This window comes from Platichthys flesus, chromosome 15 (assembly GCF_949316205.1).
Source record: "Platichthys flesus chromosome 15, fPlaFle2.1, whole genome shotgun sequence".
NCBI classification, from domain to species: Eukaryota; Metazoa; Chordata; class Actinopteri; order Pleuronectiformes; family Pleuronectidae; genus Platichthys; species Platichthys flesus.
This window is the reverse complement of record NC_084959.1, coordinates 17,772,930-17,792,800: the sequence shown is the minus strand read 5'-3', so window position 1 is coordinate 17,792,800 and position 19,871 is coordinate 17,772,930. Positions and strand designations below refer to the sequence as shown.

The window sequence follows — 19,871 nt, the reverse complement described above, 5'->3', positions numbered from 1 at the left end:
ATTCTCTAACGCCATTGGACCAGACGTTTGAGTTTCCTTCCCGACGATTGGGTTGCGCTATAGTCATCACGCAAGAATGCGGAAGTGTCGTAGTCTACTGAGTCACCGTTGTATCAGCTGATTCTTTCTGAGTGAGTAACTCGGTTTAATTTTTAAAATAAGCGAACTTGTGTGTAATATATCATGGTTGACATGTTCTCGGGTTGTCAGACATGTGTTGGACATCTGAACATTGAGTCGTTTTGCCGTTTCCTGTTGGAAAAAGGGCGGAATTTACACCCTAGCTTCTAATAGTGGTGCTAACCGGTTGCTAGCAGGATGCTAACGTTTGCAAACAGTGCCCTCTCTCTCTCACACACACACACGCACACAAACACACACTCCCACACACTCTTTCGGTTTGTCGACGAGCCGCCACTCTACATGGGACATGTGTGTGGTGAGGCTGTCGTCCACTTTCACTTTCCCCATTTCAGCACGATTTAAACTTTGAGTGTGTTAGGTCGTTAACACCTGTTGTGTTGTCACCTGTTATTCTCTGCCCAGAGGAGCGAGCAGTGCAGTGGGAGGATGGAACATTTCAAATTGTTTGTTTTTAGATCAGTGGAAATCACCGTGGAGTGAGAAAAAGGAACTGGTTTTGCAAAAGTCCTCACCACAGCTACTTGCTCTGTTGATGCTTCATTTACAGCTGTTTTTAATATTTCTGCTTATTATCTAAGAACTCTGTTGATCCACATAATGTAGTCATGGTTTATCAACATGAATGACCACAAAGATATGGAATCAGACATTTAATTTTTCACTTTAGATGTAAATGGCTTTTTTCTTGTTTAAGCATTTGCACTGTGAAGCCCATCATACATATTTGATGCTTCCAGTTTTTTTCCCCATTGTTTTATTTAGCTTATTCAACAAAGTTATTGATTTATTTATTGTATTTTAAATCACCGCAAGTAACTAGATTACAATTTTAGTTTAAAGTTGACATTATCAGTAATTAGTGCACATGGAAAGCAGCTGAATACCTGACTGAAGTAAAACTAAATGAAGAGAGAAAAAGATTATGAAACACTTCAAACTAATGCAGTCTAATATAACAAACCCTCTCTTGAATAACTACTAGCATACACTGTAGCTATGTTTCATGTAGGCATATGACTGGTATTGGTCTTCATTCAGAAGACTCTGTGGGGAGTTATTACGCACTAGTTTTTAAAAAGTTAATAAGGCTAAAAATTTTGACTAATTCACCATTTGATGAACCAGTATCATGTACAGAACACAGCAGTGCCTATGTGCACACAGGATTTGACATGCATGAGCATGTGTATTGCATAATACAGAGGTGGGTGTGGTAGATGCCTTTTATTAATACGTCAATTCTTGCCAAGACATTTAATTATAAAAATCATACTGTAAATTTGACCTCACACAAGCTGCAGTCTCGGGTGTGTCAATTATCTTCTCAAGAATTTCCTATAAGCTCCATATGTAATATTTCTTCAGAATCTTTTTAAAGCAGAATGATTGCAAACAGTTTATGATTGTGTTTTCAAATGAAGACAGAGTAAATGAAGGGCACAAAATCTTGGATTATTCTTTTAGACCAAAGGGTTCCTACTATTTTGTAACTGCTGCCAAAAAAGTATTTTTACGGAAAGAGCTATTTCTGCATCTTTTGAAAAATTAATGGTTTCTAAAGTTCTAAAATAAGAGTTTGCAGGGATTTTGATTTGGTTTGTTGCTTTGTCAGAACACAAATGTACTGTATGGTACACAGTGCATGTTACAGCGTCACGTTTCTCTTTACCCCAGTCTCCAGCAACAGCAGGCAGCTATTCTCAGCAAACAACCTCTGATAAACCCCCTGCACATTACTGCAAACAAAGCGTGTGAACATCTGACTCCTTGGAGGAGGCCTTGCTACTATGTAGATTATAAAAAAATATAAAAAATGATAAACTAAATTGGCACTCACTGCCAAGGCCAAACAGTCCCCTGTTGAAACCACATTTAAATTCACCAGATCCAGATTTTCATTTGGATCTGGACTAAATTGCGAACAGTCATAAAATGAGTCCTCTAAACTTACCAGATTTTTTTCTTATGATTCATGAATCATTATTTGAGAAATCAATGGAAATTTAAAAAAATGACCTATCTCATAATGTTAAGGAAAGAAAATTAATGGATCCCCTTTTCATTTCTCTGGCCATCAAAATGTAATGGGTTCTTCCTTGGGTCATGTCCCAGCCCTCCACAAAATGTCATGAATATCGGTTCTGTTGATTTGTGTAATCCTGCAAACCAACCTCCAAACACACGGACAGGGGTGATAGCATTTTGTCCAGTAGACCCCCCCCCCCCCCCCCCCCCCCAAAATCCTACACACACACACACACACACACACACACGCGCGCTGTTCTTTTAAATGCTTGGTCTCCTAACTTTAAACTAGATTGTTTTTTCGCTAAATGTGTAACTTGGTAATTAAATTAAAATCCGATTGTTACCTTTTCACTACACTTTGTCTCATTGCTTTGAGTGTAACATTTAACCTTTTTTGTAAACAATCATTGCTGGTTTCTTGGACGGGGAGATTTATTTATTTATGACTGGTAAGAAATCGCACCATCCCCTTTTGATAAAATGAGTCATTAGTTTACTGTAGGTGGGTGAAATGTCCGTGCCCTGTAGTATGGCCCCTTTCACTTTGAGAAGCCTGGCACTTACAGAGTGGGAGGGAAACAGAGTAAGCAATAGAGACGGAGCCAGGGAGGGAGGGAGGGAGGTATGACATGCAGTGGATTACAACCAGTATGTGTTTGGTAGATGAGACTACCACTACCGCAAGGCATTGAGCTTAAAAGGCAGAGAGAAAACTCAACACAAAGTTTGATTCACCACTTTGCACAGGTAAGAGAAGGTTACGTGGAAAATATTATTTTGAGAGTTATAATTTTCCTTTCCTTTTTGTGAGACAGTGTGCAAAAGGGGGTGTGTCTGAAATAAACAGTGGGGGAAGTGAGATGACAGCACTGCACATTGAGATTTTCAATCCATGTCCTTGTAAGCAATGTTTTGCAGTATACTCAGTACAACCACAAGGGAGTGAACATTATATCTCTGTTTAGTCTTGCTGCCTGTGTGTATTTGTCACAGTCTTTGTAGTAATCGCCACTCCCTCCTGACAGAGCTTGCGAGGACACAGGAAGAGAAGGCAGTGCATTATTTGTGTTGCTTTTCCATACCGTAGTTAGTTATTTCATTAGGTGTTTGGTTTCAGGCTGCTCTGTGTTTCACCGTCTTTTATTTTGAGTATTTAGACTTGTTGCTTTATAATGTGAGCAGCCACTGTGACAAAGCTTCTATTCAGTGTTGGAATGAATTTCAGAAACTCTTGGTCCTGCGTGAAGCGGATCAGAACATGGTGTGCTGAGTTTGTAAAAAGAGTTGTGGAGTTTGCATCTGTTGTACATGGGTCTGCTACTGGTATCTTATTGGCTGCCGATAGGCTGATGAGGAATGTAGAGTTTGTGTTTCCCCTTAATCAGAGTTTCTCCTATCAGGTCATGTCAGGTGATCCACTCCAAGGTTTGCTATGTGGCAACAGACTTCCTGCTTGTGCATGCACGTCTGTCTGCAGCGCTGCATGTGTGGAGTGTTTACATTAACTTGACCAGATTTTTCTAGAGTACTTCTTGTCCTAGCCAGTCTAACCATCACTATGTATACCCCAACATTCCTCTGAGAGCTGCTGGGACTGTGGTCAGTTCTATTAAAGTGGAAAGTACATTACACATTATTTTAGTGCCAGCATTCATTGTGCATGCTGTACTTAACAACCAGCAGATTTGAAATCCTGCCATTTTTCACAATCCCGCACTCTCCCTCGAACACCCCCGCACTACACACCCAATGTCTAAAGGTAGTGTGTCTTTATCTTGGCAGGAGCCATCGCTGGCACAGCAGAGCCCAGTAGACGGGAGGAGAGGGCGGGATCTGAAGAGGAGCACCTAGACCAACTGTCTACAGAACGGGCTGGCAGCATGGTGAGCCAATCACACTACTTGGGTGGGGATTGTAGATTGCAGATTTGTGGTTGATATTAAACTAGTTGCTTTATGAAGGTGAAATGGCAAATTGGGATTTCTTAACTCACACACAGGGAATGGCACAATACTGTTACAGGCCTTAACCAAGTGCCTGGTGTTGCAATTTGCTTAAACGTAGGATACAGTTAGCAAACTGTTGTCAGTGTTTCATCTCCCCACAGTGCAGTTTAGGATTCCATATTATTTTAAACAATATTCTCATTTACCACTGCATATGTTCCTTTTACATACAGTAGTATATATGTATCTATCACATATCAAATAAAAAAAAAAAAAGTCATGTGAAAATGTGAGAAGTTGCTCTTATACAGACAAGCTCAACATCTGCCCTCTTTGGGCTTGGAAGTGTACATATCTCATTATTTTGTCAGACATAACAAGAAACAAACCTTCAATCACGGCTCTGACTTCAGTCTGTGCTCTTAGTTTATAAATTCAGGTGAAAAACATAAATTTGATTAGTGACCAACAATGCTTTGTTTATCGTCCCAGAAACTCTGGGTTAACTTCTAAGAGATGGTATCTCCAGCTTGTTCAAATCTGCTAGGTCATGTATTTGGGAGGGGGGGGGGAAACCAGTGACGGATCAGGAGAAAAGTTCGTCCTGCAGATTATGACACAACGCAGTGTTTTAACTTTGTTGTTGCAGAAGAAGTGATGCCCCGTTTATCTTTGAACAAAATTATCAACTCAGCAGGATTTTTATAAAGGTTAGTTCAAAGTGTGAGTGATTAGAAAAAAAGCAGAGGAGCAGAGTCTCTTGTTGACAGGCGCTGCGTAATGCACCAGGATGCAGTGGTGCTGCCAAGAGGGCCGCTGCCAGAGGGGCCACCCAGAAATAGTTAAGGCTAAAAGAGTTTTTCACCCCACAAACCTTAGTGCATTCACTTATATATTTATTATTCATTTATTTATTATTCTTTTCTTGGGGGGTTGGCCGGACCACCCCAATCCAAGTAAGGAGAAAATTCAGAAACGTTCTTCCCTATATTCTTAAATATTGGAAAATAATAACGCATCACACAGACAGGATTTCAGTAGGCTTATTTCTTCAAAGGGCCTCATTGTGAAGTGTTAAGGTTTATTGAAAGGAGATGGACCCAGGAGCAGAGATATTTAACAAAAAGCGTATTTAATATAAAAAGAACAAACTAAACTCTAACTAAACAAAAACACAACGAAGCTTACACGAGAGATTGGCGGTGAAGAGGCTCAGGAGAACAGGAAAGGACAGGAACGCAGGACAGAACACCACCATGGAGCGACAAGAACAACCAGTAGGAACAACAAGTAAGAACAAACAATCCGACAGAGGACAAAGGAAACACAGATGCTTAAATACACAGGGAAGGCAGGGCCAATTAAACACAGGTGAAACACATTAGGATTGGGACTAAAATCAACAACAGGAAGTTAAGACAGAAACAACACACCAGGAAAGCAAGACTACAAAATAAAACAGGAAACAGAAAACACAGACTGAAATCAAACTAAAATGACAGAACATTACAGTGAAGAAGATGTAACGATAGGGAGAGTGGCATGAGGCGACAACATCCTCTAATGTAAAAACAGAATGCTAAAAGAGTCTAGATGAGAAAGAAGTCAGTAACCTATTCTTCAGGTGAGATTTTAACTGCCATTTATCTGTCAACATTATCATGCTAGCTGACGGTAGCCTTGGTAGCCTTGGCAGAACCTTGAATCCTGCTTAAATTGGCCAAAATTCCTTTAGTTGAGCCGAGTTTAGGTGAAAATGGACTATTTTTACCAGTCAGAATCTCTCTATATTTCATAAGTAGTTTTCATGCAGGGTAACAGATTGTTTTATCAGGACGGTGCTCTGTAGAGGGAACAGATGTTACATGTGTGATGCAGCTTCCTGCCACATGTCTCTGGAACAGCTCTCTTTTGTGGGGATGGATTTTAAGTACATTCCCTCGCAAGACTACCTTGACTAGAGTGTCCGACAGGAGTTAATGGATATATATCTGCCCTCTAGTGGAAGTCGAAGACTGTTCACTAATGACGCAAAACAATGATCACATGTCATTTTTGTGTAATGTTACTTATCCATTAAATAGATCTGTGCACCTTCAAGTTGGCACATGTGTTTTGTTAGAATGTGAGTGTGGTTGTGGGAATGCTGACTTTCCGATTTATTTGTGAGCCAAGTGTATAGTTTGTCTAATCATTGCCGCTGTTGAAGGCCAGAAGGTTATACTGGAATTATACTGAAGCATAGAAAATATCATTTGAGAGATTGGGTTATTTTCATTTCACAACTCTACTAGCAATTGTTGTCAGCCATTACAGTGACTTGATCAGTGTCTCACAAATATTTGACCAAAGTGCTCCATTTGTCAAAGATTATGAACTGTGTAGCCATGTGAAGCTTCTCAAATTAGGTTTTAAATGCATATTATTCTATAATTCTATCATAGAATATCCAAGATATGTTCTGTCTGTTGGCTCTTTCTTTCTGAACCCAGAGCAAATGTACTTAAGATCTAATAGACGGGAAGCAACGACAAATTCCTCTTGAAACTAATGAGCTTTTATGGGACAGAAATAGGAAGTGTAACTAGAGGACGTGTGTTCCGAGTTTCTTGTGAGCTGGGTCCACAAAATGCCACCATGGCTGCATGCCCAGCTCTGACTTTTTGTGAGACACATGGTCAAGCTATCGGCCTGATTAATGGCAGAACTATAGAACAAATGATGTGCCCACTGATGCACATAGTGAGGACGTGGACTTTGCCTAGTCCTGTGTTGAATTTTTGTTTAAGTTGACTCTAAAATGCATCTTTTGAATTACCCATCCTTATGTTTAGCATGGTGCATTTTAGATGTGGTAAGAAACTTAAAGAGCATGGCCAAACTCAGAACACACTGTAGACTACTTGAATCACCCCATATTTGAAGTTAGTCTATGATTGATCAATTTTCAGTACTGCTTTATTGCTGTCCATTTAACATGTCTATTGTTTTGTAAGATGTGCAGCTCCATTAGCTGGTCCTTTTTAAAGTAGCCCTGTGGCCCAGCTAATTATACTTCTACCTGTCCTTAGCTGCTGTTGGTCTAAGGGTAATGTTCTCAGTTAGGCTTGTCAGACATTTGCTCCTGCAGTTTGTTCCACAGGTAATATGATCCTTTTAATCCTATCTCGTGTGAAGCAGGGTTCGATCGCCTCTCAGCCTTCAGCTTCTTCGCTGAAACAAACTGGGAAGTATTGAGTTCATTCTGTTGTCCACTCATGCTGCGATCTTGTTAGCAGGATAATGCGAGCATAGAAATGAGGACAATGGGATTGGTTTACCCTACTCTCGGTACCGACAATACACTGTAATACTACCTTGTAGGTGCTGTGCAGCACTAGCAAGAGAAGTTTGTGGTGCCACATACAACATGCAAAAATTGGTCTTTGTGTCACTGCCCAATATGATGTCAACCTCTTACATAAGGATTAAGTCACCTGTGTTTCGTTCCAGGTTGTCTTTAATGATTTGACTGTCTCTTGTTTTTAGTACTGTTTGACCTTGCTCTGGTTCCTGAGGTAAGGCTGTCATTGTCGACTTCCCTATTCCTCCTGGTAATGTTGTTTTGTTCAGGGTACTTTGTGTGTCTTTTAATCAGAGCATACCATATGTCTAAGATGTTCTGACGTAAAACTTTTTAATGGTCACCTTGCAGCTAATCAATTGTGAGTTAAGAAATATTGGACAGCCCGCGTTTTAATGCTTTTAATGCATCATTCAGCACTCAGCTTCTTCAAACTAATGATTCAGTTCGCCCCAGATAACTGTAATAAAATGAATAAACATATGCCGCCTGTGTGCTGCAATCATTGCAGCATTTTCAGAAACAATAAAGATGAAGATAAATATGAGTAGATCTATAGACCATTCATATGTCCTATGTCTTATTCATATCCTACTTCTATAGCTGTGTGTTAACATGTAGGCCGACACTGTTTTGGTGAAACTCTGCCCTCCTTTCCTAATATAAAATGTAAGACACAGGAGGCCAAATCTGGTGCTCACTTTTGCAGCTGGTTTGGGTGGGGCTGTGCTAGGCAGGCAGGAAGGAGGAATTGAAAGCCCATTGTTTGGACTGTGGACCCACGCATCATACAACTGTATGTATAATGTATACTTTTTATGGACGACTTATGAAAACTGGTAAAAAGACATGAAAGCTGTGCTTAAATCAAAGATTATTGTTTAATACAGAAAACAACTGAAAGAATTCCAAACTGCATATACAGGTTTACACTGAGATCAAATGGAAGTGCATTTTATAGCAGCAGATGCATGAGCTCATTTATTAGTAAATTAAAGTTATCATGCATTTTAGTGTAATTTATCATTAATCCTGCAACATAAGGATCTCTTTTATGAAATATAGACATCGTTGTAATATGTAAGAGTTATGTGAGCATGACAGGCATTAATATTGAATCTGTTCAGTCTGCATAAAATAATCATTGTTTTTGTATTGAAAAGTGTGATGTTTACCATAAAGTAACAATGAAATTATTAGTAATCTGATGTACTGATGGAGGCTATAAAAGTTGCACATTTGAACACTGGATAGTTGTATGAATGCAGCTGAGCCACTCATTCTGAAACTTAAACAAGATAAAAAGTAATATGTTGAAGCAGTGAGGTCGAATGAAATGAAAACTGTGATATATCTATGTGATGTGCAAAATTCATCCATATTGAAGTATCCATGATATCTGTATATATTATCTAGCCGAAAAGTAAATAGTCATTTGATGGCTTGCACATACAGGTTTTACAGGGTAACATATTTTCAGTAATAAGGTAGAAACAGATATGAAGAACATGCTACAGTTGAGATTATTTAGATCCTTTGTGATTTTACACATTTCTCTGGACATTTTCCAATCATACGTTATAGTGGAAGGGGCAGTATAGGTATAGTATCTCATTATCAAATTCCTTATCAGTCCACCTTCCTTTTTATAGACAGATATGATATTGCAAGCACAGGGAGACATTAAAAAGTATGTCTATAATTAAAAGTATATCCCCTCCACCCTCACTCAACAAATTAAAATTCATCCCATCAAATATAATATGAGGTTCTTAATGGGAATTTCCTTAGTACAATTAATCCCATTCTAAAATTGCTGTATTATGTACCCAGTCCGTGCTGTCCCTACTATGTTAAACGTGTTACATAATATGGGGTCATACCCACGAGTGGCTGTCACGACTCCATCAGCGAGGAGATGGGGGCAAGAGGGGGAGGGGCTGCATGTCACACCATCGTATACAGGACGATGTACACACTGTGTACATGCAGTGACCATCCCAGATTTCAAGCATAGGACTTAGCATTTCAAATATGTGCTGCATTTATGCCGGACGGTGCCAAGAAGACACTGAAGAAGAGTTTGTCTGTAGATTGCTGTGTCATCAGAGATTTCCGCATAGAGTCATTCTCCTCAGCACCCTCCCTCATCTGTCCTCTGCAACGTAATATCCCCCTGCACTAGATCAGCTGCATCCAGTGCAACGGTTTGTGATGGGATACCGTCCAACCCCTGGATGGAGTATTCCTCTGTTCTCTGTCTGTTGGGCTGAATTTGCTCCAGGCTGTGTTGTTGTGCTCAGCATACCTTGTACACAGAGCTATAAGCACACAGTGTGTACTTGGGCAATTGCTTCAGTGGGCTGCGTTTGATGTCAGATGGACCGTTTATGGTAGTCAGAGCATCCTCTGGTTGCTAACGGTACGCTGTAAGCTTTACCACCTCATTGCTGAGGGAGAGGCATATTCATGAGGAGATGTCGGTGAAGGGTGAACAAGGAGGGAGTGGGGGAGGAGTAAGGGATGAGAGGGAGACGGTAAGAAATGTGTGCGAGCATGTGATTGTGAGAGAGGGAAGTAGATGCGCATGCAGAGGGTGGAGCTTATCATCAGGCAGTTCCCTCTCTCTTCCTTTTTTGCCTGCTTTTCCTTCTCGCAGTTTCCCCTCATCCACTCCCTTCAGTTGAGAAGGAGCATCTGCGGTCATTTCATCACTTTTTCTTTCCCCTTTAGTCCTAAATTGGCTGATCAGGTGGATTGCGGCTCGCGTTTGCACCTTGGATTATCCTTCTCTCAGCAGTGCTACAGGGGCTGTCTTCAGACACCAGTGTGCTCTCTCGCTGGGAGTGGTGGAGGGGCTGGGGGGGTGGGGAGAGTTCCTGAATGAGAGCTGGGACCGGCGTGTTGTCCCATAGCACCTCTTGAGAAGGGGAAACGTGCAAAAGGTGGTCAGGGGGAGGAGAGGGGTGGCAGTTAGAGGGGTTCGGAGTGGACGAGGGGTGGAGAGGCTCCGGCGAGGAGAAGAATGGTTATGCCGGCTCCTCGTGCTCTGGTCGTACTGCTGCTCCATAGGCTGTGTGTCATTCTGGCACAGCCCTGCCTCTCCTCGACATGAGAGTCGTAGGAAGGGTGTCCTGCTCCATGCTCAACTGCTTTGTAAGTCAAGCTTTTTTTTTTTTGATTTTTCGTTTTTTTGTGTTACCCTGGTTTTTGATGGGTGTGTGTTAAATTGCTCCCCTCGCTACCTTGGCTCGAGTGTGTTTGCTTGCCAATCAGTGGGTGATGGGGGGGCGTAGGGGTATGGTCGACACACGTGATCGCTGCGGTTATTAAATAACCAGCACAGACTCCACATACAGATAATTTAATTCCCTCAGAGTACTCTCATACATGTGCTGATGAAAAGCTACTTTATTGCCGTCATTACTTTACTGTGTTGTATGAAGTGCTCTGACGCGTCAGAGGAGAGAAGGGCCTATCAGGAGTACGACATGTAAAGCGTCTGCTGCTGAGTGAGAACACTGTGCACTCACTGTTGCAGTGAAGTGTGTTCACTGCAGTGGACTACCTGCATTGAGTAGTAGTTATGGTACTGGGCTGTACATGGTAGGGCAGGAATCAGGACCATCTAGCCTCAGAGCCATATAATGCCTGCAAGGCAATTCATAAATTAAAAAACAGCAATCCAGAAATACAAAAAAGCTGGTTGACAGACATGTCTTTCAGAGTGGTCCCTCCTGAGTGTATGTCTGTCAGCTCACTATCAGGGTGAAGCATCATGGTTACTGTCGAGAAAAGTAGCCGTGAAATGTCATGTAATCCAAGAGAAATTGAAGAATGATGAGGACAAGCCAGTGTCTGTTTTTTTTGGATTGCTCACAGTGATAACAAATCTTGAACATCATTACAGATGGAAACATGCAGCTTAACTGGATGAGTTGCAAAAAAAAATGCCCTTGGATGAAGTTAACTCTGTTTGGAAGTGTGTGTGCACCAAACATGCAGCATTCACCAGACCAAATTCTCAATGTTACAAAGGCTATGAGCTATTAGCTAAGGAGCTTAAACTTATTTCAGAAGGAGACTTTGTAAGGAGCTTTGTTGTCACTGATGAACTAGATGAGTGACTAGTTTGTCTCATAAAACTGTGATAGAATTTAATACTGATATGGCACAAGATACTGAAAGACTACACAAAATGTCCTACTTCTCTTTGTGGCCTGCAATGAAACAACTAGCCATTTTTTTATGAGGATACTTCTGAGTTTGATATGAACATCTTTAATATGATTATCTTTCAAGCATGGTGTTATCATCATAACCCTTACTACCATTTTACATCAGACACCTCACCAAAAAGAAACCAAAAAATAGATGTTTAATATCTGTGAAATATATTAAGGAGCATGTGTGCTATAACATTTAGCCCATGACAAAATTCACCCCTAATTATCAGTTTCTTCTAAAACAAGATGTTGATGACACATTAATGAAGAAGTCAATGCAATGTACCAATTAAAAAACATAAAAAAATCACTTAATAGTTCATATCATTCATACTCTATAATGCAAATGGACTGGGCCAAATACTTGCAACGGAATTACTAAATAACATGTATCCAAATATATGATTTGGCTTGGCTTGGCTAAAGACTTATTATACAGTTATCAACTGAAGGACGTAATCCATATTTCCCAATATGCCCATCTGATAAACATTTTAAATTCAATATTGAATCAATATAGTGTTCATTCATGACTTTCAATCTTGCAATAGCCGGATTTGTAACTAAACTTTGACTGAGATACTAGATAATCATTGTCTTGTTTTAAAATGATATGTACTTGTAAGCAATGCCAACACAGCCTGTTATCATCTGAACATATCCCCAGAGCGATTTATGGTGGCTAGAGTTTCATCTCAAACATGTGCATATGGACACATGTGCACGTGCAACATGGTTATCTTTAACGAGCTGCTGCTCATAAAGAAAATTGGCTGTTACCTTTAAGCAAACATGATCAATTGTTTTATTTCACTTTTGTCGGGCATAAAGTCACAGGATAATACACAAAGTGACTGGCAGGCAAAACACAGTCTGACCATGAGGAGACACATTATCCAGTGAAGTTAGCGACACATCAACTTAACTAAACCTTTTGTGACGAGACAGATTCATCCACTCTTCAAAGTTCTAAACATTGACACCCACTGTGACGGGGAGGATTACCAACCTTGCATATTGAGGATTTGGAGCCATCCAGCTATGAAAAACAAGCCTGCATCGATGGGATTAGAGATTATTAAATGCAATTGTACCCATGGGAAAAAACTATTGAAACATAGTAAGCATATAGGTCTGGAACGTGTGTTTATCCCACTCTTTGACCACTAAGCCTTGCAACAGGCACTATACATATTCGGGTCAAAGAATAGAACCCACTATGTTGTCTGCGAGATTTGTTTTGCATGTTATTTTGCTATCTTTAACGACAATTGATGTTACTAATATAAGGAAAGCTTTACATAAGTTTCCGTCAAAGTTCTTTCAGAGAGCCATGTTTGTTCAGTAGGTTCCTTTTCTTCTTTATCTGTGACCAGACTGTGTCAGTCGCTACACAATTTATGATCTCCTTTTTATTATGTCTGTAGTGCAGCTGAGTTGGCAGCTGCATCTTCTGCATCAGAGTCTGTATAATTTAGTATCCAGGCCCTCTGTTAACTTAAGTGGACCACAGCTCTGTCAGTCTTCTCATGTGGAAGAGGGCTGCAGCATTCTACCAAGTTTTCATCACCGTCACTATTGATGTGATCCAGCTGCAGCAAAAAAGATCTTCAGATAGTGTTCTAATATATCATGTTTATCTCCCTCTGTGATATGTTGTCTGAACTAAATGGAACTATAAAAAGCTTAATTGAATTGGCTAAGATTTTTCCATGACTCAGATTCTATTATACCCACCAGCTAAATGAATCAAGAGTGCAAGTACAGCAAAAAGCTTTTTTTCGGTGGGATATGCTTCAGCCACACGTGATGCTGAGTGGGCTTCACCACTCTGCATGACATCGAAGCAGTAACACCCGTGAGAAGTACTTAGAAGTAGGGCTGCTAGATTATGGAAAAATTCATAATCACGATTATTTTGGACAATATCAAAATCACGATTATTCAAAGATTTTAATATGTGCCCTTATTCTGAAGTCTATGCTTTTATTTTTTTAATCACTTCCGGTTCCGGTAAACACAGAGGACGGCTGCGTGTCTTATTCCTCCGTGAAACTAGGATATTGGTGCCCCGTTATTCAAACCCTTAATGATGGCAAACCTAAGACACCATGACCGACTGACCAGCGCGGAGAAATGCGGGTCCGGTCTGACTGGTCTAAACTAGGGTGACCATATTTTCATTTGGGAAAACCAGGACACCTTGTCGGGGGGGGGGGGGTTGAAGGTGGGGCGGGGGGGGGGGGGGGGGGTGGGGGGTGGGCGGTCATGTGGAGGATGCTGCTGCTTTAATAGTATTTTATTATTATTCAATTATACCGGTATATTATATAGATAGAACAAGATATTTACAGTTGGTTTATTAAAAATGCTTTTCAGTAAAAGTCAATAACAATAACTCCAATAACAAATGATAATTTTATTCAAAATGTATTTATTCAAAATGCTTGAGTCAACAATTCCTGTAATGAATGAACAGCACAATGAAAGAAATAATGTCGCATCTTCACATCCTTCACTTCACTATCAATAACTCTGAACTCGAAATAACACTCACTTAGCCTCAGTTATGAACAAAATAAAGTCTGTTTTGTAGGGCTATAAACGAGCACTTGCGCTTCGGCATGTTGCTTGCGTATGACTGACAGTCACGTTGTCTACGTTCTGATTAATAGGGCTGACAGCATAGGGGCTTGGATTAGGCTACGTCGCACGCAGCGCCGTGGGCAGTGCCCTAGTGCATGTAAATATAATGGTCCAAAGAAGGTAATTTTAAAAACCAGGACATTTCCTCACTTTCTAAAAATAACCCGGGACACCCGGGACAGGACGTGAAATACGGACATGTCCCGGGAAATACGGACGTATGGTCACCCTAGTCTAAACAGCCAGGCGGGAGCGCGCTTGTAAATAGCGCTGCGCGGCGCGGCCGCTAACATGGTCTGCTGCTGCCCTCCCTGCTTTTCCACTCGCGCTGTTTTTTTCATCACCGATCACCACAAACACAATTCACCTCCTTCACTTTACAGCTGCTTGAGAGTGAGAGCCAGTCAGCTGGGCCGCTGAATGCTCTCGGGAAGGACTGAATTGCGCACGCGCGTCTCTTTCGAAAAAAAATTCAAAATCATTTCAACTCGATTATAGTAGTTTGGAAATTGTGAATACTGAGAAGAGTTTTAAAGGGAAAAATAGTGATGAGGTGGCACTTAAAGGGATAGTTCATCCAAAATTGATAATTCACTCATTACTCACCCCTAAGCCGATGGAGGGGTGGTTGCAGTGTTTGAGTCCACAAAACACTTCTGGAGCTTCAGGGGCAAACAGTGTAGCAGCCAAATCCACTACAGCTTGGCGATATTAGGGAACTATCTTCCGACATAAAAAAACAGCATGCCTCCATACTGCTTGTGTGGTGTCATCCAAGTGTCAGCAAGCCCTGACATTCATATTCCACTAAAAACGGCCTAATTTACACAGTTTTAAGCTGATATCTTCCAATGAGGCGCATTCAGGGATCATCGCAAAATGCTATGTCCGCTAGCTTAGCCACTTCTGGGGGACTTTTAGTGTTTCAAGTCAAATATTACCCCTGCAAACTCCAGAAGGGTTTTCTGGACTCAAACACTTCACCTACCCCTCCATTGGCATAGGGGTGAGTAGATAAATGAGTGATTTACCATTTGTGAGTTAACTATCCCTTTTAATACTGTTTTCTCATACCTCAGCATATGAATGTTTTGTCTGAATTCTGCTTACTTGTAGAATTCGTCTTGAAGTTCAGCCTAAAATGGAACTGATCATTTACAACGCGGTGGTCTATGAAATATTTATTTGGAAAGAGGGCAGGCAGAAAGAAATGCACTCAAAGAGATCTGTCATACTCGGCCAGCTCTGATTTTGACCGATCACCTAAACTGCCCTGCCTAACTTGACTCTAAGAAGCGTTGTTTTTCATCTTTCATTCTGCCCTGTCCTTGCCTCATCTGTTTCCTTGTCCTTATTTTTACTCTGCGCCACCACATAAATAACTGGAAACATAAAAGCAGACGTATAAGCTGGCAAATTTAGGAGGTCACCTCTGCATCATCTAGCAATTCTCTAATCTGCACAACTCTAGGACAAAGCTGCAGTGAGATTAAATAATCTGGTGAGTAAGGGCAGCAATTTATTTCCTGAAGCTTTGGAGAAAAAGGGACTCTCGCTGCAAAAAGAGGTTGTTGTATCCATGGCAACCAGACACTTATCCATGAAGACCGTGCCAGTGTCTTTTTTCAATCTCTCCACCTTTTCTACCTCTGTGTTGTCCTGCCATCTGCTTTATTCGGTTCTCCATTGACACACGTTTTCACCAGACTGTAACTTTATTTTAGTGCATTAAAAACTGAGGCCTGGCTGTTTTAACATCCACATGCAGCTGCGGGCCTATACTGTCACTCATATGGCGATACACGTTATCGAAACACTATGTGCCATCAACTCTGACATTTATACTGTATTTGATATATGCATAGAGATGTATGCATGTGTGTGCGCATGCCTGTCAGCTCCGGCTTTTTGATTGCTGGTTGGACGGAGGTGGGGGAGGGTGTGCGGGCTCACAGCAGTGACAAAGCAAAAAACGTGTCGCACAGGACAAGCTGTGCTCCATCTTTACGGGTCGGGTGGAAGTGAGAGCATTTCTCTTTTCCTTATAATCTCCTGTAAGCTGATTGTGGACACCGTGAAATGAACAAAAAAATCTGTAAACAGACGTGCCTCACTACTTGTGTACATTTGCAAATGTAATGGCAGACTTTTTAAGCCCTGTCTTGTTTCTGTGTTATCTGCCATGCGAGGCTCAAATATCAAGGTTACCAGCTTTCAATGCTACAAGGCTTCCTCAAAACACTGCCACACTGCTGTCTGTGCTTGTTATACTCTACCTGACATCCTCTGTCATATAAACTTGTCTGGTAAACAATTGGGAATATCTTCTTCCTGATGATAAACTCTAAAACATCTATATACGTTAGTCTGTGTGTATAGACCGTCTTACTGGATTTATGGAGCAGTACAACATACACTCATTGTTTAGTCAGCTGAGTTTTGCCTTTTAAAGTACACTATGTTCTAGCAGACCTCTGAGGAGTGCAACGTCATGAGTGCTTTATAAGAGAGTGTGTAAAAGATGCCAAGTTTTGTGTGTGTGTGTGTGTGTGTGTGTGTGTGTGTGTGTGTGTGTGTGTGTGTGTGTGTGTGTGTGTGTGTGTGTGTGTGTGTGTGTGTGTGTGTGTGTGTGTGTGTGTGTGTGTGTGTGTGTGTGTGTGTGTGTGTGTGTGTGTGTGTGTGTGTGTGTGTGTGTGCGCGTACGTGTCTGTGTGTGTGTGTGCGCGTCCGTGTCCAGACGCGCACGCACATCACTCTACTTATTGGCATTGCCGTAATAAGTGGGAGACACTATATTGATAGCTTCTTGAGTAAATTATGGCAGCGTTCTGGCTTGCTATGGTGAAGTTTATTGCCTTAAAGAAAGTAAAATGGTTCAGACAGCCCGGCAACAGTGTGGGAGTTCAAACTGTAATGACCCAACCTTCTCGCAGGATGCCTTTGACAGATGGCTGCTGTCATAGCCCGCCCATACTCAGGTAAAAATAAGTCAAATTGATGATACACAGCTGCCTCGCCAGTGTGATGCCGTCGGCTGACTAGGGTCATAGGTCAAGAGATTAGTGGTGTTGCAATGCAGAGGGATTTCAGACAAGTTTACTACAAAGTTTCATTCTTCTCAGAAATACACAAGTATTTTTGTTGTAAATGCAGTATTTTAGTGGCTGTGTTATGCTAGAAACCAGCTTCCTACTCACCTTCACCGTGAGTATATCTGTGGAGATAGAAACACAGCAGTAGCACAAACATAATGGCATCGCTCGGAAGATTTAGCAGACAGCAATAATGTAGGAGCACATTTTTAAGGACTTTGGAGGGACAGCAAAGTTCGGCACAGCCGGAAACCCTTCCACCATGGCTGCCATCAGCACTGCCGTTTATTGCAATTACTTTTGTAGAAGTAGCAGTAAGCCTGGCTTTGTGTAGCAATATACTGTGTTAATCCCCTCCCCTCGACACACACACACACACACGCACACACACACACACTCCCGATAATAATAAGCCACCAGCTCAAAGACAGCATCAGCAAACTATTCTCCATTCCACTGACCCCAAGATCTTAACACCTGTACTCTGTCCTCGCTATACTTGGATTTGAGCTACAGCTAATTATTTTTACTATCTATTATTTAGTATTTTTGTGATTAATTGTTTTCTTTATAAAAAAAAGTTGTATTTTAACAGAGCCCAAGGTGACATCTTCATGTTTTCTTTGAAAAACCACATACACCTATTAGTCACAGATTTTATTTTTACTATCATGAAGGATATAGAAAAGCATCACGTCCCTTACATTTTAAATAATTGTTTAAGCTTAACTTAAGTTATATTCCCATCAAAGAAAATTATATTAATTCATTAATCATGTTGTTTTTATCGCCCAGCCCTACAAAGGAAGATAAATTATACTTTGTTTAGCATCTTCTAATGATCCGCACACTGAAAATCAGATGGTGACATGCTGCTGAGTTATAGGTGAGGGGCTGTCCCTGTAGGGATCCATCCCCATATGTTACCAGTCAGCCCAGTGGGTATGCTTATCATGTGGTTTAATCACACGTCGGAGCTTATTATTATATTATTCTATATCATTTATTTAGCTGTGTCCTTTGATCTGGGACATAAGAAAAAGACTACAGATGACTGTCTTCTGCAACCCTCTAGTTCCCCTTCACGACTCCATATCTATTTTCATTAAGAACTGGCATTGACATACGGTCACACTTGGTTGGAGAAGCCAAGTCCAGCAGAGTAGCAATCGGAGTCCAGGCAGCCAGAAACCGAACTGGGTTCATCCCCAAATGCAGAGGTATCTCGGGTTCAACAGAAATTACAGACGGACTAGATATGGAGGGGTTGCAGACGTGCCGGCACATTTCACAGCAGATGATCAGAAACCTGAGTAAAGTTAGGGTCACAAAGTGTACTGAATATATGGAACAGAGTTTATGTCCCATTTATATATTTCATCTCATGAGCAGAACAAGGATGTCACTCAATATCAGGATATTAATGTCTATGTGGTGCCAGGGTTTTTACCGATAGGGCACATCCTTCAGTTTCATCATTCAATTTACTTTGTTCCCCTTTTCACTCCAGTGATTGAAGAGTGACCTAATGAAAGGGAACTGGCCACCCTTAGCTTCAAGGACAGGTTTTGCCGCCCTCTTTGTTCCTATTTCACTCTTGGCTCTGCTTCTCCTTGAGTTGTTGCAGTGTAATATTAGCCAATCTTTCATTAAAACAGGTGTGATATGGTTGCATTTGAATGATTTTATTTATTAGCAACTTTGAAACAATACATTCAAACAGTTTATTATCCTGAATATTAAACCATAGAAATCAATGTCTATGCCTCAGGCTTTGGGCAATTACAAAATATCAATAATTATCGCAGTATCTTTTTCATCAATAGCAGTACAACAAATGTCAATTATATATTGATAAATAAGCAAAGTGAGGTATATCTGTAGTTGGTCTCCCTGGATTTGTAAAATGTTTTGCTATTTATCAGGCTTTGTTATTCTCTGCTCATTAAGAAGAATTTAAACCCACAACCTTCCCTCAGAAGCTAAAATAGGTCCTTTATTTAGTTTATTGTGATAAATATCGATATCGACTGATATGAATGTTTTTATCTTTATGATTTTTGGCTATATCCCCCAGCACTACCCGAGCCTCATGTAAAACTGGTCATGTGTGTGAAATATTCCCAGTATCTGTTTTTTTTTTCAAGACTGTGACTCCCCAATCACGAGTCTACAGGTTTTTATCCACAAAGTATACAGGTATCTGCTGCCAAGTTCAGTCATTTCGTCATTTTCATATGCAATAACCTCCTGCATAGTGCCAAAGCAAAGAGAATATAAATATCTCCTGCTGCATTATTATATATCAATCCATCATGAAAATGCTGTTTAAGATCAAGTAGTTAACATTTTGAAATAGCTTGTTTCTTTGACCTTACACAAGGTTGTGTGTCCATATTTAAAGAGATTTTTGAATCTCCTGTAGTCAATATTTAATCTGCTACGT

At 40.7% G+C, this 19,871-nt stretch overlaps 1 protein-coding gene across 4 annotated transcripts in view; it reads left to right on the top strand.

Moving 5' to 3' along the window:
- The first annotated feature begins 65 nt into the window (after window positions 1-65).
- The window catches only part of mtmr4 (myotubularin related protein 4), a 39,918-nt gene continuing 20,112 nt past the window's right edge, over window positions 66-19,871 (top strand). For 2 of the 4 annotated variants that reach the window (XM_062405684.1, XM_062405683.1), the window contains exon 1: window positions 10,478-10,617. In XM_062405684.1, coding sequence (XP_062261668.1) covers window positions 10,573-10,617 — 45 coding nt within the window. In that variant the 5' untranslated portion in view covers window positions 10,478-10,572. Of the gene's footprint in view, window positions 132-2,811; window positions 2,920-3,954; window positions 4,056-10,477; window positions 10,618-19,871 lie in introns of those variants that run through there. The other 2 variants (XM_062405686.1, XM_062405685.1) reach the window with 2 other exon arrangements.